At 45.1% G+C, this 24,828-nt stretch overlaps 1 protein-coding gene across 3 annotated transcripts in view; it reads right to left on the reverse strand.

Annotated features, from left to right (window-relative positions):
• Nucleotides 1-24,828, reverse strand: part of LDB1 (LIM domain binding 1) — a 200,473-nt gene that overhangs the window by 57,257 nt on the left and 118,388 nt on the right. The window contains exon 1 of one of the 3 annotated variants that reach the window (XM_073684939.1): nucleotides 17,870-18,054. The exons of the other annotated variants lie outside the window; for them this stretch is intronic. Within the exon in view, the coding sequence (XP_073541040.1) occupies nucleotides 17,870-17,894 (25 nt within the window). The 5' untranslated portion in view covers nucleotides 17,895-18,054. Of the gene's footprint in view, nucleotides 1-17,869; nucleotides 18,055-24,828 lie in introns of those variants that run through there. 3 annotated transcript variants of the gene reach the window in all.

Here is a 24,828-nt window from a genome sequence, read left to right on the forward strand (position 1 = left end):
GACTGAAAGCCGGAGGCTGCTGGGAGGAATAAACTTAATTTCTTCCCGTTAGCCGGGCTTGCAGTGCGGTGGCCACATGGCTTTAGAACGCGATTAACCCCATATCTGCAGGTTAACAGCATTTTGGGACTTGACAGTTTCCCTTTAAAGGCTAGATTCACATATGGCGTGAAAGTTACAATCTAAGAGATACAAAGGGACTTTTTTTTCTCAAGTGTCAACTTAGTTACATCAACTTCTGCTCACATGTCTTTCTTTTACTGTAGCAGGTAAACTGTCTGAACTTTTCCTATCCACTGACTCTTGCAATGTATCAGTTACAAACAGATGGAACTCAGATGGAAATATGAAGTACAAAGTCTGACTTCCGTGTTTCACAGATGCCCATAGACTTTAATGATCGAGTCTGATCTGCAAATCGGATGAGAATAGGACCTGCTCCGAGTCTAGGACCCGAGACATGGACCCCTTTTTACAAGTGATGTATATGTGGATCAATGAAACTCTATGAGTCCGTGTGCCGTACGAGAAAAAAATCAGATAATGACATGCTGCACAGATGTGTGAATGTAGAATCAGTTTTTTTCACGTACGTGAAAAAATGACAGAGTTTTATTAACTTCATACAAGTTTTACCAGAGTTCGGTCTGAGCCTCATCAGTTTTTCTATCTAGTACTCGACAAAAAAAAATGTTTCTCTATTCTTTTCCTATCTAGTCTCTGAAAATCGGACATCCGAGTGCAGTCCTATTTTTTTTCACTTACTCATGGACTTGCATTGCCGATTTTGATTCGACGCTCCGATCAAAATTGGACGTCTCCATGATTTTGCACAGACCCCTCGGTCCACGGAAAATCACGGACATGTGAATGACCTCATTCACTATTTTAGGTACAAGTGCTATCTGTGAATGTGAATGAGGCCTTGGGGTTCGTTCATTTTAACCTATTTTCCGTCTGTAAAAAAAAAAAAAGAAGAAAAAAAAAAAACTAACCTCACATGGACAGCACTGGGACCAATGTTATTTAATAGGGCTCCCCGAAAGTCCGAGGGAAATAAACTGCAGCATGCACCAGTCTCTTTCGTATTTAGGATGAGACTCGCCTATTCCTGTCTATGGGAATGCAAAAAATAATTGGATCCCATACAGATCAGCCGGATAGCATCCAAAATGTATAGATACATTGCAATTATTAACCTAGGAAACAGTACTTCATCTTGTAAAATTGCTGGTGTATAAATACGAATGCCATATGGATCAGGGTGCAGGATGAAAATCCGACGATCTTTTTACAGTCATGTGAACGTTGTTACAAAATAGAGCATGTCACTTCTTTCAGCGTTTTTTCACCCATTGGAAGTAACGGGTGGTGAAAAAAATGCACCAAAAACACAGGTGTCAAGTTTTTTCAGCGTTTTTTTTTTTTTGTGCCAAAACCAGACTGAGATTTTTTTTTTCACTGAGCTTTATGTACATGCATAAAATAGACAAAAGGACAGTGGAAAAAAAAACGCACCAAAAAAAACAAACAAGAAAAATCCTGAACAAACCTCTTGGCAGAGATCAGGTTCTGCTGCAGAAAAAAAAAAAGACACTGAAAAAACCCAAGATGTGTGAACATAGCCTTAGATAGCGCTGGTGGCATCCTGCAAATGGTTGCACAAGGAGTCCACATACATCACCGAAGTGAGCAACGTGCAAAGAACAAGCAGCGCAGCGCCCACATAGGTCACCTTCTTATATAATACCAGGTTCACTTTAAAAGTCTTGATAAGATTTAATACATAAAAAAACCTGCTATAATCCATAAATGTGGGTAATAAGATGCAGAAGTAGTCCTCCACACTCTATATTGCGTGCACCGCTTGCTGATTTCCCTCTCCGCTGAGTTTTATGCCAGTTCCTTAGTTGATGCAAATCACTGTAGTTGCTATGGCAACACGCCGGGACTTCTGTCAATTTAAAATGGTGTGAATTTGGTACGACGATGTATTTATATGGCCAAAATACTAAAAATGCAGATCCACTTTACTCATAGCGGAGAATAGACCAAATATCATATAAAGCTTGCTAAAACAAAGGAATACTTATCCAGAATCATTCACAGGTCAAGATCTTTTTGCTATGAGATATCCAATATTTTCCAACAGGACTTATAGTTTGTCAGCAGTCCAAAGTGGGTGAGGTCCACAAAAGCATCTCACAAAGCAAAGAAATCATCTCTACATAGAAGGGTTTCTCCGGGATGTTCACACTTTACAGGCAGACTTTGCAAATTCTGTTGCTGATCTGCTGGGAATTTTATCCTGCACTTTGCACCATACTAAAAAAAAACTGCACATGTTGAGACATAGAACAATATAAAAGCAATATATAAATGCAAAGATAGAGGGATGTCATCATAACTTGTCTGCCGGACCCATAGACAATTGCAAATAAAGCCTTAAAGGGGTTCTCCACGGCAGATGATGTTGATGACCAATTTATGAGATAGGTCTTCAATATCAGGAAGATGGGGTCCGACACCAAGCATGCCCACCTATCAGCGGTACCCGAGCTGTGCTGTGCCTCTCCATACACTGCTCACATCTGGCTGCTGCCGGAGCTCATAACAGCTGATCAGTGTCGGACCTTCACCAATCTGATATTGATGACCCATAGGTTAGGTCATCAATATCATATGTAGTGGAAAACATCTGCACACTAAAGTAAGAAAATCATCAAGTGAAAACATTCATAGATAATAAAGGTGAGTAATTTGATTTGCGCTGCGCTGGTCCGGTGTCCGGTCAGGTCCTTTTCGTCTGCAGTCGGCATCCTCAGCACCTCTGGTGCTTACTAGGTCATGACATCAAGGTGCCCAGAATGGGCTGAATGAAGACCGGCAGCCACAGGTGACTGGGACTGGATGCCGAACCATGGTGATCCAATTCATCTATATAAATATATCCAGAAAACGCAGTATAACATATATAGGAGAAGGATGAGTATTCCTCCTCGAGACAACACGTAAGTATAAACTATACAAGAGAAGCAGAGGATGTTGCAATATTAAAGTGCAAAGGGGGTAAATGGAAATATGGGAGTCGTACAGCACAAGCACGCATGTATAATTACTGATAACACCTCTATATACAGTAGGTAGTACAGGATCAATCATTGACAGAAGGTGATATAACAGATCAGCTCCTCCTCCTCCTGTACAATCACTGATAACATCTCTATAGCCCACCACGCGAAACGCGCGTCGGGGCGTTGATCACAGCTGACTATACATCCACGCCACGGGTAAGTCCCATTCATAGTTTGAGAGCCGTAGGATTGGGTACTTGGTGTGTACCATAAATTCCCTTTATGTGCACTTGCCTTATGGGACGTATGGTCTCTCAATACTTACAGTGGTGGCCAAAAGTATTGGCACCCCTGCAATTCTGTCAGATAATACTCTGTTTCTTCCTGAAAATGATTGCAATCACAAATTCTTTGGCATTATTATCTTCATTTAATTTGTCTTAAATGAAAAAACGCAAAAAGAATTGTCCTAAAGCCAAATTGGATATAATTCCATAACCAAACCTAAAAAAGGGGGTGGACAAAAGTATTTCACTGTTTGAAAAATGTGATGCTTCTCTAATTCGTGTAATTAACAGCACCTGTAACTTACCTGTGGCACCTAACAGGTGATGGCAATAACTAAATCACACTTGCAGCCAGTTAACATGGATTAAAGTTGACTCAACCTCTGTCCTGTGTCCTTGTGTGTACCACATTGCGCATGGAGAAAAGAAAGAAGACCAAAGAACTGTTTGAGGACTTGAGAAACCAAATTGTGAGGAAGCATGAGCAATCTCAAGGCTACAAGTCCATCTCCAAAGACCTGAATGTTCCTGTGTCTTCCGTGCGCAGTGTCATCAAGAAGTTTAAAGCCCATGGCACTGTGGCTAACCTCCCTAGATGTGGACGGAAAAGAAAAATTGACGAGAGATTTCAACGCAAGATTGTGCGGATGGTGGATAAAGAACCTCGACTAACATCAAAACAAGTTCAAGCTGCCCTGCAGTCCGAGGGTACAACAGTGTCAACCCGTACAATCCGTCGGCGTCTGAATGAAAAGGGACTGTATGGTAGGATACCCAGGAAGACCCCACTTCTTACCCCGAGACATAAAAAAGCCAGGCTGGAGTTTGCCAAAACTTACCTGAGAAAGCCTAAAACGTTTTGGAAGAATGTTCTCTGGTCAGATGAGACAAAAGTAGAGCTTTTTGCCAAAAAGCATCAACATAGAGTGTACAGGAAAAAAAAGAGGCATTCAAAGAAAAGAACACGGTCCCTACAGTCAAACATGGCGGAGGTTCCCTGATGTTTTGGGGTTGCTTTGCTGCCTCTGGCACTGGACTGCTTGACCGTGTGCATGGCATTATGAAGTCTGAAGACTACCAACAAATTTTGCAGCATAATGTAGGACCCAGTGTGAGAAAGCTGGGTCTCCCTCAGAGGTCATGGGTCTTCCAGCAGGACAATGACCCAAAACACACTTCCAAAAGCACTATAAAATGGTTTGAGAGAAAGCACTGGAGACTTCTAAGGTGGCCAGCAATGAGTCCAGACCTGAATCCCATAGAACACCTGTGGAGAGATCTCAAAATGGCAGTTTGGAGAAGGCACCCTTCAAATATCAGGGACCTGGAGCAGTTTGCCAAAGAAGAATGGTCTACAATTCCAGCAGAGCATTGTAAGAAACTCATTGATGGTTACCGGAAGCGGTTGTTCACAGTTATTTTGGCTAAAGGTTGTGCAATCAAGTATTAGGCTGAAGGTGCCAATACTTTTGTCTGGCCCATTTTTGGATTTTTGTGTGAAATGATCAATGATTTGATTTTTGCTTCATTCTCTTTTGTGTTTTTTCCTTGCAAGCAAATTAAATGAAGATAATAATACCAAAGAATTTGTGATTGCAATCATTTTCAGGAAGAAACTGAGTATTATCTGACAGAATTGCAGGGGTGCCAATACTTTTGGCCACCACTGTACATGACACTTTCACACATTTGAAATATTAAACTGCTGGGATGCATTTAACTATTTATCCATTTACATTATTGTGTTGGCAAAGTTGATGTATTTTACTCTCCTGAGATTTTCACTGACTATTCACCTTATACCCATTTACTATAATTATTGTTTTAATCATTTTTGTAATTTAATAAAGTACAATTTTACCTTATTGATTGCCATTGTTTTGGGGTTAACTGTTATACAATATAGGTTTACAATCACAGATAACACCTATATATACAGTAGATAACACAAGATCCACCATTTACAATAGATGATGTCACAGCTCACCTCTTCCTCCTGTACAATGAGTGATAATACCTCTTTATACAGTAGATAACACAAGATCCACCATTTACAATAGGTGATGTCACAGCTCACCTCCTCCTCCCCTGTATAATGACTGATAACACCTCTGTATACAGTAGATAACACAGGATCCACCATTCACAATAGCTGATGTCACAGCTCACCTCCTTCTCCTGTAGAATGACTGATAACACCTCTATATATAGTAGATAAGAAGGTTCCACCATTCACAATAGGTGATGTCACAGCTCACCTCCTCCTCCTCCTGTACAATGACTGATAAGACCTCTATATATAGTAGATAACACAGAGTCCACCATTCACAAAAGGTGATGTCACAGCTCACCTCCTCCTCCTCCTGTACAATGACTGATAACACCTCTGTATACAGTAGATAACACAGGATCCACCATTCACAATAGGTGATGTCACAGCTCACCTCCTCCTCCTCCTACAACCTTTGCCCAGATTAGAGGCAGCTCAGTTTATACTTCTACATATACACATTGGATCTGATTCAGTTTACTGCTGCTTATTTCCATGCGAAGAACAGGAGTTCTATAGAGATAATGAAATAAAATAACAATAAACTAAATCTAAACAATTAAGAAATACATTGAATATACATTGAATACATTTTCTGATGATACATTGATCTATGTGTCTATGGGCCGGCGGACAAGTTTTGACGTCTCTATATCTTCGATGTTTTTATATTGTTGTCTCTTATTAGATGTGTTCCCTCTATTGTATGTGACACGTGACGGTCGCCCCTGCCCCGCTGAACATGTGACGTCTTATTCCCTATTGTTGGGATTTTTAATTGTTTTAGCGTTTGCCTTCTTTCTACACCCACAAAAATGTTGTGACCTGGATGATTCGATAGATGTACATTCATACTCCCTACATATCTCATAGAGGTATCCATAGCCAGAACCTGCGGACGGCCGGCGCGGCGCGAGCAGAGAAGGATGTGACACACTTTTATCCTTTGTTTTTCAGCCCATCTTATCCCAACCCCTGCAACAGATTTGTCTTTAGGTCATCAGTAATCCGTGTTCACAGGCGGAGGAGCGAAACCGATCTGGTGACAAAAAAAAAAAAAGGGACAGATGGCCGTGTCCCAAATAAATAAATAACAAAACTCCGGGCCCTCCTCATCCTCTGGATGAATGCAATCTCAGTGGTCATAAAGGTGTAAAAAATACAAGGGGAGCTGGAATTATCCATATTGTAGTGTAAAAATAACCACGATTCCCTATTTTTGTGCCACTCTGAAAAAGACGAGTGGGCATATGGGCAATGCAGTGGGCACCCACCAGGGGCATGCTCCGCGGCTCGTCTTACTATTGGTGGATATGTCATGACCTAGAGCTGTGAAAGCTCGAAACGCGTAGACCCGGTATTACTATGCTACTTTAATATTTTTTTTTACCACCTTTCCCCTATTTTTAATAGTTCAAATAAATATGATGTTTTATATATTTTTGCAGTTACTGGATTTTCTCTCCTTTTTCTATTGGTTTCCCAGAGCAGGAGTCAATCTGATGCCTCCTCCGTGCACCGCACCCTCAGTAAGGGTAATGTCCACACCGGTAAGCTGATGTTAGTTCGCTTTCTCCCATGCGGGTCCAAGATGCCAGTCTTAGGCTATGTTCACACGTTGCTTTATTGCAGCGTTTTTTTCTCTGCGTTTTTTTAATGCAAATTTTCAGCTGAAGTCTATGAGATTTCAGAAATCTCATGCACAAACCTTTTTTTTTTTCTGACTGTTTTGTCAAAGAGCTGCGTTTTTGCAAAATGCAGCATGTCACTTCTTTCAGCCTCTTTCCAGCATTTTTGCAGTGTTTTTCACCCATAGAAAGCAACGAGTAAGTGCAAAAACACCTCAAAAAATGCAGGTATCTGGTTCTGCTGCGTTTTTGAATCAGGTTATTTTTTATGCACTAAAGGTTATCAGCATGCACAAGAGACACTGCAAAAACACTGCAAAAATTCTTCAAAACCTGCTTTTCTGATATTGCTTCTTTACTGCCAAGAGAGCAGGTTTTGCCTGCGGAAAAAAATGCAGCGTGTGAACATAGCCTAAGACTATGTTCAGACACGTTGGGTTTTGCAGAGTTTTTCGCTGCATCTTTTTATGCAAATTTTCAGCTGCGTTTTGCAGTACCAGCAAAGTCTATGAGAAACCAGAATTCTCTGTTCACACGTTTTTTTTTTTTTTGCTGTGTATTTTGTGACTTGGTTGTGTTTTTGGAAAATAGAGCGTGTCACTTCTTTCAGCGTTTTTACAGCAGAAAACGCACCTATGTTTTTCTGCATATTTGCAGCGTTTTCTCACCCATAGGAAGTAATGGGTGGTCAAAAAAATGCAGCAACAAATGCACCAAAACCTGTTTTTAATGCGGCTGTTTTCCTGCCAGAGAAAAGTTAGCAGCAGATTTGCAGTAGAAAAAAAACACAACGTGTGTGAACATAGCCTTATGGTCTCTGAATACTTGGCCACTAAAAATTTGCCATTCGGGAATCTAGAAATCCCTGAGTGAAATGATTGGTGGCCATATTGTTTGGCTATTAATGAAACAAATTTAAATGACTGAACACAATTTTTACGTATAAGATAGAATATGAAGGTTCCATTCAATGACAGTAAACAGAGATCTTGACAACTGTGAATAATTGTATATGTACAAATCGGCAACCATTTTTTTTTTTTGGGGGGGGGGGGGGATAAAAAAAATGAAGCAAAAAAAAAAAATCCTATATAAGAAAAGTTCCCGCCATTTTGTGTCTACAGTTTCCATGCAGATCTACAGTGGGTTCGGAAAGTATTCAGACCCCTTTAAATTTTTCACTCTTTGTTTCATTGCAGCCATTTGATAAATTCTAAAAAGTTCAGTTTTTTCTCATTAAAGTACACTCTGCACCCCATCTAGACTGAAAAAAAAACAGAAATGTAGAAATTTTTGCAGATTTATTAAAAAAGAAAAACTGAAATATCACATGGTCATATGTATTCAGACCCTTTGCTCAGACACTCATATCTAAGTCACACGCTGTCCATTTCCTTGTGATCCTCCTTGAGATAGTTCTACTCCTTCATTGGAGTCCAACTGTGTTTAATTAAACTGATAGGACTTGATTTGGAAAGGCACACACCTGTCTATATAAGACCTCACAGCTCACAGTGCATGTCAGACCAAATGAGAATCATGAGCTCAAAGGAACTGCCCAAGGAGCTCAGAGACAAGAGTTGTGGCAAGGCACAGATCTGGCCAAGGTTACAAAAGAATTTCTGCATTACTCAAGGTTCCTAAGAGCACAGTGGCCTCCATAATCCTTAAATGGAAGAAGTTTGGGACCACCAGAAGTCTTCCTAGACCTGGCCGTCCAGCCAAACTGAGCAAATGTGGGAGAAGAGCCTTGGTGAGAGAGGTAAAAAAGAACCCCAAGATCACTGTGACTGAGCTCCAGAGATGCAGTAGGGAGAAGCTAGAAAGTTCCACAAAGTCAACTATCACTGCAGCCCTCCACCAGTCGGGCCTTTATGGCAGAGTGGCCTGACGGAAGCCTCTCCTCAGTGCAAAACATATGAAAGCCCGCATAGAGTTTGCTCAAAAACACATGAAGGACTCCCAGACTATGAGAATTAAGATTCTCTGGTCTGATGAGACGAAGATAGAACTTTTTGGTGATAATTCTAAGCGGTATGTGTAGAGAAAACCAGGCACTGCTCATCACCTGCCCAATACAATCCCAACAGTGAAACATGGTGGTGGCAGCATCATGCCATGGGGGTGTTTTTCAGCTGCAGGGACAGTACAACTGGTTGCAATTGAAGGAAACATGAGTGCGGCCAAGTACAGAGATATCCTGGATGAAAACGTCTTCCAGAGTGCTCTGTGTAATGCACACGCCCGGGCTGAGTGGCTTGTGCGTGTATATGTAGTGATTCCACTGGACAGTGCCGGAGAGTGAATGCCTGGAGGGGCGTAACTAAGTATCCACCCGATCCGACCAGGGTCGCACGACGGCATACGATGCCAGTGCACCAAGGAGGAACCGAGCAGAGGGACCAGGAGCTACTCCAGGACAGACCCCGGACACGGCTGTTGACCCACACAGGGGAATACAGGAACAGACAGGTTAGGCTGGCACACAGACTGCTGGGTATAGGCAGACACGGCTGGTATGCAGACTGGCGGATGCTGGTAAGCATGACTGGTATGCAGGCAGGGAGGTACTGGCAGGTACGACAGGTTGGAGCACCGAGTGTATAGGACCCAGTACAGACTGGGACTCAGGAACAGAACCGCAGATGCGGTGGACAAACACAGCAGAGTGACGCCGCCCAGAGCGGCGAGCAAGAGCAGAACAAGACGAGACCGCCTGGAGCGGTGAGCGAGAGAAGAGCAGGACAAGGCCACCTGGAGCGGTGAGCGAGAGAGGAGCAGGACGAGACTGCCGAAGCAGCGAGCAAAGGGTCAGAGCAGAGCGAGACTGCCGAAGCAGCGAGCAAAGGGTCAGAGCAGAGCGAGACTGCCGGAGCAGCGAGCAAAGAGTCAGAGCAGAGCGAGACTGCCGGAGCAGCGAGCAAAGGGTCAGAGCAGAGCGAGACTGCCGGAGCAGCGAGCAAAGGGTCAGAGCAGAGCGAGACTGCCGGAGCAGCGAGCAAAGGGTCAGAGCAGAGCGAGACTGCCGGAGCAGCGAGCAAAGGGTCAGAGCAGAGCGAGACTGCCGGAGCAGCGAGCAAGGCAGAGCAGAGCGGAAACCGCAGGAGCGGTGAGCAAGGCAGAGTAGAGCGGAAACCGCAGGAGCGGTGAGCAAGGCAGAGCAGAGCAGAAACCGCAGGAGCGGTGAGCAAGGCAGAGCAGGCAAGAACCGCCGGAGCGGTGAGCAAGGCAGAGCAGAGGGGACAGGACTCTGTTCACACGGAACAGACTGGAAGGGAAAGGCAGAACTAGGTACACACAAGACACTTGCAATCAAGTAGCGAGTGGACTCTAAACTCACAAACGGGAGTACAGAGACAACGAGTAGGAGTTAGGTACGGGATCAGATTCTGCAGGAAAAGGGAAGGTACGGACATAAAGAAAAACAGGTAACAGGCTAGGAGAGTATTCAGACAAGAACAGACACAGCAGCAAGATACAGGAGCGGGTCTAGGTATGCGGCCCCTAGAAGGCAGAACGAACAGGCTAGGAGCGTGTTCAGACAGGAACAGGCAAGATACAGGAACGGGTCTAGGTATGCGGCCCCTAGAAGGCGGAAAGAACAGGCTAGGAGCGTGTTCACACTGGCCTGGAAATACAGCCTTCAGGATAGGCAGAAGACAACAGGCTAGAAGATAGTTCAGACAGGACACAGTTCAGACACGGGAACTGATACCGCAAGGCAGGAAACATAGACAGGACCTGGCACATCAGTGACTAGAAGCCATCTGACAGAACACAATGCTCAGGCAAGGATTCCAGGAAAGAGCTGGGTTAAATACCAGGTGACAGACAGCAATAGGCTGAGGACGCACAAGGGGTGTGCCCGCAGCAGCTACAAGAAGCAGGAAGTGATCGGGCACCGCCCTTAAGCAGAAGAAACAGAGGCAAGCAGACAGCATGGAGGAAAGCCAGAGTGATAGTCTGGACTGGAAATCAAGTGCGCGCTCTTGCACAGTGGGAGATGGACCACTATGCAAGGATGCCACCAGGTATGTTACACTCTGGACCTCAGGCTTGGCCGAAGGTTCACCTTCCAACAAGACAATGACCCTAAGCACACAGCTAAAATAACAAAGGAGTGGCTTCAGAACAACTCTGTGACCATTCTTGACTGGCCCAGCCAGAGCCCTGACCTAAACCCAATTGAGCATCTCTGGAGAGACCTGAAAATGGCTGTCCACCAACGTTCACCATCCAACAAGACGGAACTGGAGAGGATCTGCAAGGAAGAATGGCAGAGGATCCCCAAATCCAGGTGTGAAAAACTTGTTGCATCATTCCCGAGAAGACTCATGGCTGTACTAGCTCAAAAGGGGGCTTCTACTCAATACTGAGCAAAGGGTCTGAATACTTATGACCATGTGATATTTCAGTTTTTCTTTTTTAATAAATTTGTAAAAATTTCTACATTTCTGTTTTTTTCAGTCAAGATGGGGTGCAGAGTGTACTTTAATGAGAAAAAAATGAACTTTTTAGAATTTACCAAATGGCTGCAATGAAACAAAGAGTGAAAAATTTAAAGGGGTCTGAATACTTTCCGTACCCACTGTATGTGGTTCTAATGTAATGAACCACAAACACACATTGTGTGGCCTGATCCTGCAAGTACGTCTTACTCCCTTCTCTTTTTCTAATATTTTATGAGCAGAGGATATAGGAGAGCAAGGCTCGGGTCACATTGGCATTTTTTACTTTAGATTGGGAGATTCATTGTTTTTTTTTATGCCAAAAATAATGTAATCTGCAGGTCTAGTCGTGTCTGCAAAAATACGGAAACCCAGACAAAACTGCCTGACCCCATAAAACTGCCAGACCCCATCATAAGCCAATAAGAACCATTAGCTTTGATTAGATACTAACAAATCCTATCTTTGGTTCTTTCCCGTGTTTGTACTTTTCAACATCTGTCTGCATAGGAGCTGCATACACAAAACGGTAGCATGTTATGTAGTAAAAAAAATAAGTGGATGCATTATCTAAATTAAAGGGATTTTGATATACTGTAACTATATCAAATTATAAAAGGTTGGGGTAGTCCTAACAGATAATATTTCAGCAGGGAGCGCACATGTGTATTCTCCAAAGTATACCCAGAATGCACTCCTTTCTTCCTGGGATAAGTTCATCGCTTTAAGTATTTCTGCCTTCAGCTGTCAATCATTTTAAGCCGGCATATAGGGCTATGTTCCCGGTAAAGCTCGGTGGTTTTAGATGGGAAAATCAATATGAATCAATATTAGAAATAGATTGAACCGGATAAACTATTCAGTTATTTATAAGCCGGTCACATATTTAAAGGGGACAACCACTGTCCGTTAGGGCAAAAAACAAACCGAATGAACTCCTGCTTAAAGGGAAATTTATCACAAATTTATTTATTTTTATTTATGAAATATTTTTAACATTCAATGTCCTTTTTTATTACTAATTAAATTAATTGTAGTGATTTATATATATTTTTTTATTATATTTTTTGTTGCCACTGTATGCACTGAATTCAGCCTATGTATTTGCTTCTGTATAATGTCCATCACACAAAGGGCATAAGAGAGAAGGGACGGTCTCCCACCCTATATCTTATATAGTAGCCGTATACAGTGTCAGACTGGGGTGCTGAGGGACCACCAGTAACATTGACTCTGGGGGCCGCTATTCATCTGCATGCAAATATTATATTACCCTCATTCATAGACGTATACTGAGTGGTCCAAGGAAAAAAATTGCAGATTGCACTATTTGCCTCCGAGAATCCGATGGCATTCGTCCATTCATGTCTATGGGTCCGTGAAAAAAATCGGACTGCACTTGGATGACATTCGAGTGCAGCCCGTTTCTCACAGCCTGACATAGTGGAGAAGGTGTAGAAACTTTTTTTTTTCTCTCTCCGCCTCTGAGAAAATCGGATCCCACTCTAATCAATGGATGGACTTGGTGGGCGCACACCTCGTTGTCGATGAAGGCAGCGGCGCTGTATATCTGCTCTGCACTGCTCAACTGGAGCATGAGAGCAGAGAAGCACAGGAGAATTGACGGGTCATGGCGGTATAGATATTGGCGCTGTTCACCTGGAGCTTGCGAGAACGATAAGGAGCTCACCAGCTCCAGCAGAGCATCGCACCACCGGTACACCGCCGCGGCCCTTCTCCTGCACACTAGCTCCACTATGCAGCGACAATTCAGTCCACATATGTGAATCAGAAAAAGTCACCAACCAAATTGTGCTGCACTGTGATTACAAAAGTTATCCTCCTCCCTCCTTTTTCAAAAACCCAAAAGGAGAGGGGAAGAGTGACATTACACCAGTCGGCCCAGTTCCTGCCAATCTTTGCAGCAATCGAAATGCCGGTTTGCATTACTATTGCTTTTCTAGGCAGCTGCTCCCTCGAAATTCTAACAGTAGAAAATATGAATAACTTTGATTAAATGTTTTTATATTTTCTACAACTGAAAAAAAGCATAATTTTTTTTCTTTAAAACTGTTTACATCTCCTTAAATATCTATTATATATAATTATATTTCATTTAATTAAATATATACACATATAACACATTCCCTTTAAGACCTCCAGCTGGAAAGAGCTCCTCCCATTCTTTCTCAATCGGCCGGTCTATTAATTTGAATAGGTCTATGTAATACCACATTCCTCCTGAAGTGGCCACTGCAGGAGAAATGTTTAGCTGCCCAGAGCTTCCTCTGGTGATAGAAGCTGATTGCTTGGACCACCGATGATCAAGCAAAGAACACATAACAGTCACATAAAGTAACTAAATAATACACAATAACTATTAAAGGCATAAATATAACCTTAAATCTTTTACAGCAGCTGACAATGACCTACCGCACCTATAGTTGCCGACAGGCCCAAATTTTCCGGGAATTATCAAAAAATTTTAACACAAACCCGGCAAATTCAGACATGTCAGTAACTATGTACTTTTGTAGTCTGGTTGAGGGTAGATGAAGACGCAGCTATCAGACATGGCTGGACTCCTTAAAGAGAAGGCACAGACGGTTTATTACCATCTCTGTCTTCCTGATTGCTGTGTATACAGTGCTGGAGAAGCGCTGTGTATGCAGTAATAGGAAGCGCTAATGGCGCTTCCTCCTCCGGACCCAGCGGTTATCTGATCAGTGGGTATAGGGAGAGAGCAGGAGCTGCTGTGTTCCTAGAAGGCCCAGCTGAATTTCCACTGTAACTGGGGCTAATATCACAGCCCCAGTTACAGGGTAAATCAGAGATTTCAATAGTATTTAAATGCTGAAATTACCCCGATAGGTCTATTATGACTTTTGGGGGGGGGCACAATATATAAAATAAATTAGAAAAAATATATATAGATTACAAAAAAAAGAATTGTGCCTGGCCTTGATCTAGTTAAGGATTTTTCAAAAACAGTGCCACACCAGTTCATAGCAACTAGCAACCAGAGAACCTAGGCAAGTGTCGGGGCCCACTCGACTCTGTGAGCACTGCATGCATGGAATGGACTCAGGAGCTGAGCCTGCTCCGTACAGTGTGGGTACTGGCTGTGTTGTACAGCCAGCATTTGAGTCTAATTGCAGTGAACAGAGATAGTGCCGATTGCAGCAATTCAACCCCTTAGATGCCGCAGTCAATTATGACTTCAGCATTTAAGAGGTTAGAAATGGAGTGCAGATGACATTGCAGCCTGGGACCTACTGGAGGCCTCCGTGTCCGCCATGTTTGTACACCAGTGGTCGGGATTTATAGTAGAACAATTGTATTTTAGAATACACTGCAAAATCACAGTATTGTACCTTCGTCCCCTAGAGGGACTAATAAAAATTCCAATAAATAATAATAAATAAAATCAATGAAAAATATAAAAAAAATCATAAAAGTGCATATGATTCCCAGAACGCTATTAAAAGGTAACAATTAGAAAAAATGTCCATATACGGTATCGCCAAATGTGCAACCGTCGGTACTAATAAAAGCTTATGATATTTGTCACGGACAGGACTAGCTTTACTACAATATCTATCCCATACACCAAATGGTAGAAAAAAAATTATAAATGGCAGAATCACCTTACAAAAAAATGGAGTAAAAAAAGGTCGGAAAGACTTCAAAATCATAACGATAAAAACTGCAGCTCGTATTGCAAAAAAAACAAGATCTCATATAACTCTGAAAAGAAAAAAAGAACTCGTGGAGGGTGAGAAGTAAAAATCGAAAGCAAAAGAGGGCCCCACTGGGACTCTCTAGTCACTAAAGGCCAACATAAACCTGGCACTGAATCCACAGGTTGTGTGTGGAATTCACGTGAATGGAGCAGAGCTGCAGTACCAGTTATAGTCCATGGACAGGTGTGGTGCTGTTTCTGAAAAAAATAAAAGGAGCAACATTTCTGTAATCTATAAAGTTCTACCCAACTCCTATGACTATGTCTGGAGGGTCTACCAATCTAACTTAAGACTTCTAATATATTCTTTTTTAAAATAGCTATTAAAAATGATGAAACATAGGCTAAAGACAAAATAAAAAGAGAGAAAGTAAAGAAAACACTATCACTCCTAAACTAAAACACACTGTGACTGGGCCTTGTAGGTAAAGAGGAGATCAAGAGCTGGAGAAAACATGATAATGCTTATCTCCCTGGAGCACGTGTTAGGATGCCATGCTTCTAACATAGATATACTGTACCTCTCCGCATGCCACGGGGCCACTGTTTTTCTGGATGAAATTATAGCATTAGACTTCTGAGAATTCAGGGCAGTGAAGATTTATGTGCTCCACACTCAGGTTACCTCTGTAGGCCCAATCCTTCAGGACCTACTTAAAAGGAACCTGTCACCCGATTGATGCTACCCAAACTGTGGGCAGCACAAATCGGAGCCTGGCAGCACGATTGCATGTCTATTTTTCTCTGAAACAGTCCCGATCTTCCCAGGTGATTGACAGCTCTCTCGTTATGGCATTGACCTGTCAATCACTTGGATCGGCGCTGGGAAAAGCCCACCAGGTGCGGCGCCGAACTTATCTCATCTTTGACTATGGTCCCTGGCCAGATCTTTTATCCATGGTTTTCTGAGCATTTCACAGAAAAATATACCTGGCAGCACGATTACAGCTTGTTTTTTGGGGCAGTATGAATCAGGTGACATGCTCCCTTAAAAAATGAGAGCAATTGGCATCGAATTTTGATGGCAAATTATACTGATTCCCAACAAATTAGGTAACACTTGTAGATTGGATGTTTCCAGGCCAATTCCATTGAGCCCCTGGTGAAATTTGGTACCAAAACTCTAGTGGCCATTCATGTTCCAATAAAATATCTCCCATGCTTACTCTGAAAGTTGGGAGTTGGGACTTGTAATGGAGGAATTATGCCTGATAGTTGTTGGCTGAGCGTAGATGAAGACACATGCGATGGGATGCCTGTGTTATTATGTTTGACTTGATGGCATTTTTTATCACTTTCTAGTCTTCCTTCTCATTAAAACAGCCTGATTAGTATAAAAAAAAAAACAGGTTATAAGTGATGGAGATAGGGAAGACCACTTGGACCACCCATGTGCCACCAATAATTTTTTCATTCATATCCCATCTTCTTGCATCAACGACTATTTCTTATCACCAGACTGTTCTTCACCAGTTATGGCTCTGTCCATGGACATTGGTTCACCAGTAATGTCTATCTCCTCAGTACCTTCAAACTTTGAAGAACACTTCCAAAAAGGGCTCTTGTAAAAAGCCACCACCTCCAACTAGACATGTGTTGCAAATATTTTATTTTTTTAGGTGTAGTGACAATGAATCTCTCACTACTAGCCCATATTTCTCCCGGCACATTCGTGAGTCTCACTAGAAGTTTCTCCACCAAGGACAACTGGAAGAGTTGGCAAATCTCCTGGGCACTCCAGGACAAGAGATTCGAGAAGATAGAAAATTTCTTGTGTGAGACACCAGGATGTGCCATCATTAAACCCAGCCCTGATGTCCAGAGGAACATTCAATGGGCAAGAAATGGGTCATGGTAAGTGAGGTTTATGAATGAATAGTGAGGGAAAAAAAACCTCTTGAAGAAAAAACTCTTTCCTCCAAGCCCTAACGATAGGATTGCAACTTAGGAGAGTTTGCGGAACGTAGCAAGAGTGGAACTATTGGTCCAGGAATACTAGTGGTTATCAAAGTTGACGGAGCTACTGGACGACTAGCACTGGTTGGGTTGTGCCAAATGGACAGTCATATGGGCTTGTAGTCATGTGTTGGTCCAGCTGAAGTTTGGCTAAAGTGGGAACCGGTAGCAGGTAATAGCATTTCTTTGATAATCTCCTCTAACTGTCGTCACTCCCTATTTATTTACCCCAATATTATTTCGGAGGGGTGAATTTAGAAATCATCCTCTCACTGGAATATATTAAAGTGGGAACAGTATAATTGCTAAATATACGGCAGAGACATTAAAAGCGGCACAAATAAGATCTACATCCTATAACATTCAGTTACAATGGACCCCTACGTGTCCGGAGACTAACATCTGGCATGTGACCCGTTATTACAGTAATAATGGAAGAATTATTAGTGAATGCCATCCCTGCCATATAACCCTCCGCAATATTAACCCTTTTTTCTTAGGACCCTGCAAATATATCTTTTCTTACAAGGGATGATGAGAAGTGCAATGCAATGCTTTACAACGAAGCCATTATTCGATGATGTCTTGCAAAACCGTTAACCATTTCCATGACCACGGAAGTCTCCAAATTTTTGGCTCTCAGTTCCGGGAATACTTCAAACCGCCAATGCCACTTTTTCTTACCTGCTATGTCAAAGTCTTCAGCCATTTGTTAAAGGGTCCTGCACGTTGCTTTTCATCAATGAAAAAAAATAGGAAGCAGGGATTATTATTTTTCCGGACAACCCGTATTTCCTCTGTCTTCGCCCTCAATGTGACTGTCGTGCACAAGTGGCCATCATTGCACAGAGCGCAGGATGGGGACAGGCTGTGACAGCTCGTGTTGAGTCTGTATACTGTGGGTTGTATGAACACCCCGCCCTCTACCACAGGAAACCATCTCTTCAACCTGAGGGAGAGCTGATAGCAGCCCAGCCTTTACTCACCACCGCCAGCAGAACGAGGAGGTGGGGGAGGGAAATGGCTCCCCAGGGACTAAGTCAGCAATCCGCATTAGCAACATTGATAAGAGCTACTGAACCCCCCCCCCACCTTCTTTCCATTCTTGGTACAAAGCCTAAATGTGTTCGCAGATCATGGGGGTCATTCTCCAAAGACAAAGCCTTCAATGCTAGAACAAGGCCAAGTCTATTGTGCAAGGCACTGAGCATAGATCCTTGGGCCTAAAGCAAGTCAGCCTAGTATCTTTCATGTCAGGCACCAATCAACAGCACATGGTCAGGGTTTAAGAAGGAAAGAAACTAATACACGCCAAGCCAGACACCCATCAATAGACAGCTGTTTCAGGGTACTTACCCCTCATCAGTACAGAGCCAGTTATCAGTTGGCCAGATAGGTGACCAGTTTGGCTAATATGAGATTGAGATAGTTTTCCTCCACCTCGAAGATAGCTAATTGCATGCTTTTCCCATGAAGCATTGCATATAAGAAAGTCTCCATATGCCACCTCCTCAATGAGAACCAATACCCACTGGCCAGTGCCGATACCAACATATTTCACAGCATTATATGTATGCAAATGCAAAAGAAAGGTTTCTAATTCCACCAGCTGGAAGAGGTCAACATTTATGGATCTCTCCAATAGGTGGCACTAGAGATCCTGTTATCTTTCTCTTGGAGGAGGCTATTTGCATATTTTTTTTCCAAGGAACATTGCCCTGCATCCATACAGTATGTCCAAGAAACCCTATGTCAACATGGTGCCCTGGCCTCCATATGTCCAAGAGTCCCTATGTGTCGCGCACAGTGTGGGAAAGACTAAGTGCAACATGAAGGGATGAGGGGAAGGAAGCTCAGACACTAGGGAAAGGGGGAGTGGAGACCCCAAGGCTGATCTAATAATACTCTGCCTACCCTACCGTCCCTATATTCCACACCAATAGCCGAGCAGGAAACCTAAGCCCTGTATATCCCTAGAGCTAGGCCCTTGATAGGGAGGGGGGTGTGAGCACTGGTCAGTCCCCACTATAAACTAAAGACAACAAGGGAGACAAACAAAGGGGGAAAACTTAGCTTGAGTAGACACCAGAGAGATAACACCAAATGTCCTCCAAGGGCACCAGAGAGGAAGCTAGTCGACTGCTATAGCTCCAATCCTTCACAAGGGAAAATGGGAATATCATCGCGACTCCCTGAAGCAGAATGTCACGAAGGTGAAGGAAATACTAAGTGCAACACAAAGGGAATAGTGAAAGGGAGCCCAGACTCTAGGGAAAAGGTAGAGTGGAGACCTTTTAGAAAGATCTAATCTCACCCTGTCTCCACTAATGTCCCTATATTGGTTCTTCACCAATCGCCACATGCGTACCTCACCCTGTTTTTCCCTGGTGTTGGGCCCTGGCTAGAGAAGGTGTTACGGGTCCGGGTGGTGGAACCTCTGTGCCGTGGTGCAAGGAGGGACCCAGAGGGGCGTGACTAAGTAGGGGGTATTTATTCTTTACCGTGATCTGATTAAGTCCTCTATAGTCAATACAGGGGCGTAACGAGACATCCTTTTTTTTGACAAAGAAGAATCCGGCTCCAGCCGGGGAGGTAGACTTCCGGATGAATCCCCTAGCCAGATTCTCTTCAATGTATTCAGACATGGCCCGGGTTTCGGCCGCAGACAACGGGTAAATACGGCCACGGGGTGGAGTGGCGCCAGGTACCAGGTCGATCGGACAATCATATGGCCTATGAGGTGGCAATGTCTCTGCTTCCTTTTTACCGAAGACGTCAGCATAGGGCCAATATGGAGCCGGAAGACCGGGTAAATTAGCTGGGGTAGGTGGTGGACGGACCGGATGAACCGGAACCAGGCAGGTCTTGTGGCAGCCCGGCCCCCACCAGAGTACTTCACCGGATTGCCAGTTCAACACGGGTTCATGTGTCTGGAGCCAAGGTAGGCCTAGCAATAGGGAGTGAGAGAGTCCGGGTAGCACATGGAAGAAGATTTTCTCAGAGTACAGCATTCCCACCTGCAGGGTTATGGGTTCCGTGACGAGCAGGATGGTCACCGGAAGGAGTCTTCCATCCACGGAGGCGACTGACAATGGTTCAGCCAGAGACTTGGTGGGAATACGGTATTTCTCAACCAGGGACTGGGAAATGAGGTTTCCAGCAGCTCCAGAATCCAGGTGGGTGAGTTCAAAATGACGGTTCTCTCCCCAGGAGATAGAGACAGACAAAGTCAGGGATGGAGAGGGCTTACTTCTGTCTAGGGCGACCTCTCCGAGCGGTCCTAGACACTGGAGTTTCCCGGCCTCTCCGGGCAGGAACGGATCAGGTGCTCCTTACTGCCACAATAGAAACAGCTCCCCTCAGCTCGGCGTGACTCTTGGCGAGATTTGACCATCTTGGTCTGGTAGATCTGCATGGGCTCAGGTGAGTGCGCCCGGGGAGTGACAGATGAGGAGACAGGTCTCTGGAAAGTAGGAGCAAGGCGGGGAAACCTCTCACCGGTGGTCTCCTTGGTGCGCTCTTGAAACCGGATGTCAATCCGGGTAGCCAGCGAGACCAGATCATCCAGGATGGTAGGAATGTCCCGACCGGCGAGCTCGTCTTTAATCCAACCGGAAAGGCCCTCCCAGAAGACGGACACCAGGGCCTCATTATCCCAGGCAAGCTCAGAAGCGAGGGTGCGGAACCGTATGGCATATTGGCCCACGGTGAGACTCCCTTGGCGGAGACGTAGCAGAGAGGAGGCTGATGAGGTCTTACGTCCCGGTTCATCGAAGACTTTCCGGAAAGCAGTGAGGAAAGACGACAGGTCGGACACCAGGGGATCCCCTCTCTCCCACAGGGGATTTAGCCAAGCCAGTGCCTCCCCAGTGAGAATGGACATGATGAATGGCACTTTGGCCCGGTCGGAGAAAAAGTGATGTGCCAAGAGTTCAAAGTGCAGGGTGCACTGGTTTATGAAACCTCAAGCCAAGGCGGGGTCTCCGCCAAAACGAGGCAGTGCAGAAAGCCGGGGACCGGGGCCGGATACCATGGGATTGGTGGGCAGCGCAGCTGCCGGGGTGCGAGTCGTGCAACTAGAAGCGGGTCCTGATGAAGCAGTCAGTGTGTCCAGGCGGGAGTTGACATTCCGCAGGTGGTTCAGGATGGATTCCTGTTGGGATCTCTGACGGGACACTTCATGGTATAAGTCAGAGAGCGAGGGGGCTTGGGTGCCACCGGGTTCCATGGCCCGAGCAAACTGTTACGGGTCCGGGTGGAGGAACCTCTGTGCCGTGGTGCAAGGAGGGACCCAGAGGGGCGTGACTAAGTATCAACCCGAACCGACCCTGATCGGACGGCTGCTAGCGACTCCATGACCCGGGAGGATCCGGGCAGAGGGACCAGGTGCTACTCTGGGGACGACCTAGTAAGAGAGCAGGTGGCTCCCACGGGTCATATGGCTGGGACTGACCGGTATGGCGATGGACACAGCAAGCAGGCAGAAGGCTCTGGTTAGCTGACAGGTGGTCACGGTACGTGACAGCAGAGCAAGTGGTAGTCTCTAGGTTTACCAGGCAGGGGGTCACAGCAAGTGACGGCGGAGCCTCCAGGTAGGCAAGCAGGTAACAGACGGGTGCTCCCAGGTGAGCAGGCTGATGGACACAGCAGGTAACAGGCAGGTGCTCCCAGTTGAGCGGGCTGACAGGCCTGGCAGGTAACAGACCGGTAACAGGTGAGCGCTCCCAGGTGAGCGGACTGACGGGCACAGCAGGAAACAGGCGGATGCTCCCAGGTGAGCGGTCTGTCAGACAAGGCAGGTAACAGGCAGGTGACAGGTGAGCGCTCCAGGTGAGCAGGCTGGCAGGCTCGGCAGGTAACGGGCAGATAACAGGCTGGCAGGCAGGATGAGGAGTCAGGCTAGCAGCGGAACCTGAGGGCTGAAGCAGAGATAAGTAACTGTGCAACAACTTTGCTCAGGCACCTCCATTTTGGAGGAGGTGCCTTATATATGGGAGGTCCTCTGGCTATTCGCCGGGGACTCCTTAGGACGGCGCGCGCGGTCCCTTTAAGAGGGGGGGGAGCGCGCGCGCCCTAAGCACAGTGCCGGGGAAGGAGCGCGCGCCGGCAGCAGCGGGGAGAGGAGCACTGGAGGACGCTGCGCCAGGAGCGGGAAGGTGAGAGGGACGGCGTCTCTGCCTAGCAGGGGGCAGAGACGCCGATGCTACAGAAGGGAGGAGATGAGCGCTAGTCGATCCCCACTGACCACTACAGACAACAAGGGGGGACAAACAAGGAAAAATTGCTTAGCTTTAGAAGACTCCAGACAAATGCACACACATCCTCTAGCACCAGAGAGGTAGAAGTACTGCTCTTGCTCAAGCCTTCACAAGGTATGATAATGTGAATACCGCCGGTACTTCCCTCTTGCACAAATCAGGTATTTATACACCCAGGCCAGGGTGTTAATTAGCCAGAGGAAGGTAGCCGCTGGGTCTTACAGAGACAGCTTCAAGAAGTTGTCTGTAATGCCAAACAAAGAGATCTCCTACAACCAACTGCAGGGCGACTGTCTGTAATTTCTGACACACCCGTGACATTACCCCCCCTCTACGAGTGGCCTCTGGACACTCAGGACCAGGTTTCTCAGGACAAGAGGTGTGGAATGAACAAACCAACCTGGGAGCGTTCACCTCTGATGCTGAAACCCACATCGTCTCCTCTGGGTCATAGCCCTTCCAGTGCACCAAGTATTGTAGGGAACAACATTGGAGATGAGAATCTACAATCCTCGAAATCTAGAACTCCAGATTACCATCAACCATTACTGGGGGCGGTGGTAGAGGTGAGGGCTTAAGAGGTTCCACATACTTTTTGAGTAAAGACTTATGGAACACGTTGTGGACCTTAAGGGCCTGAGGAAGTTCAAGACGAAATACTGCTGGGTTAATGACGGCAGTTATTTTATAGAGACTAATAAACCTAGGTCCCAGCTTCCAAGAAGGAACTTTCAATCTTATATTCCTGGTAGACAACCACACAAAGTCATTCACATTCAGGTCCGGACCTGGCAAGTGTTTTCTGTCAGCCATACGTTTATACCTGTCTCCCATGATCTTTAAATTACCCAGAACACCCTGCCATACTGAGGAGAGCGACGAAGCAAACCGTTCCTCCTCAGGAACTCCCGAAACTCCTACCCCACTAAAGGTACCAAACTGTAGGTGATAACCTTATGCACCGAAGAATGTTGACCAGCCAGTGTATTCTTGTCGATGATTGTTAATGGCAAATTCTGCCAGCGGCAAGTAGGATGCCCAATCCTCCTGATTTTCAGAGACAAAACACCTGAGGTAGGTCTCCAAATTCTGGTTGACACGCTCGTTCTCTCCATTTGATTGAGGGTGGAAGGCAGAGGAAAATAACAGCTGCACCCCCAGTTGAGAACAGAATGCTTCCAGAACTTGGAAACAAACTGGGTCCCCCGATCTGACACCACTTCGGAGAGAACCCCGTGAAGCTTCATGATCTCATTTATGAACACCTGCGCAAGTGTCTTGGCATTTGGAAGGTAATGCGACGAAGTGAACCATTTTACTGAACCTATCTACAACCACCAAAACAACTGTTTTTCCTGCAGAAACCGGTAGGTCAGTAGTAAAATCCATGGACAAGTGTGTCCATGGCCTAGTAGGGATAGATAGCGGAAGCAGAGTACCAGATGGACGGGTATGCGAAATCTTAGAACGCTCGCAAATACTACAAGCAGATACGTGTTCAATCACATCCCAATGCAACCCCGGCCACCAAAAACAACGAGAGAGGAGGTCCGCAGTTGCCTTACCACCTGGATGACCAGCAAGCACAGAGTTATGATGTTCTTTAACAACCTTACGGCACAGATTGGATGGTACAAATAACCTTCCTGAAGGGCAGGAGGCAGGAGCATCCCCTTGAGCCTCCAACACCTCACCTTCCAGTTCAGGATTTAATGCCAAAATGACTACCCCCATCTGTAATATAGGGGTAGGGCTCTCATGGTCACCACCAATAGGGAAGCTCCGGGACAAAGCATCAGCCTTGACATTTTCGAAAAGTGACAACAAAGTTGAACCTAGTAAAAAACAAGGACCATCTTGCTTGCCTAGGGTTGAGACGTTTAGCTGACTGGAGATATGACAAGTTTATACGGTCAGTAATAACAGTAATAGGATGGACAGCCCCCTCCAACCAATGTCGCTATTCTCCGAATGCCAATTTGATCGCCAAAAGTTCCCCATTACTCACGTCATAATTTCTCTCAGCCGAAGACAATTTTTTAGAAAAGAAGGCGCATGGACGCCATTTACTATGGGACGGACCTTGAGACAACACAGCCCCAACCGCCACATCTGATGCATCAACCTCCACAATAAAGGGTTGGGAAACATCGGGTTGACTGAGTATAGGGGCAGTGGCAAAATAATTCTTTAAGGAAGAAAAAGCCTGGAGGGAGGCCTCCGACCATTTGGAAAAATCAGACCCTTTATTAGTCATGTCAGTAAGGGGTTTCACAATTACTGAGTAATTTTGGATGAATTTCCGGTAAAAATTAGTAAGCCCAGAAAACGTTGTAGAGCCTTCAAGTTCTCGGGACAGTCCCAATCAAGGACTGCACGAAACTT

The sequence above is a fragment of the Phyllobates terribilis genome, unplaced genomic scaffold (genome assembly GCF_046119375.1).
Source record: "Phyllobates terribilis strain yellow unplaced genomic scaffold, ASM4611937v1 Scaffold_5__5_contigs__length_657084704, whole genome shotgun sequence".
Taxonomy (NCBI): domain Eukaryota; kingdom Metazoa; phylum Chordata; class Amphibia; order Anura; family Dendrobatidae; genus Phyllobates; species Phyllobates terribilis.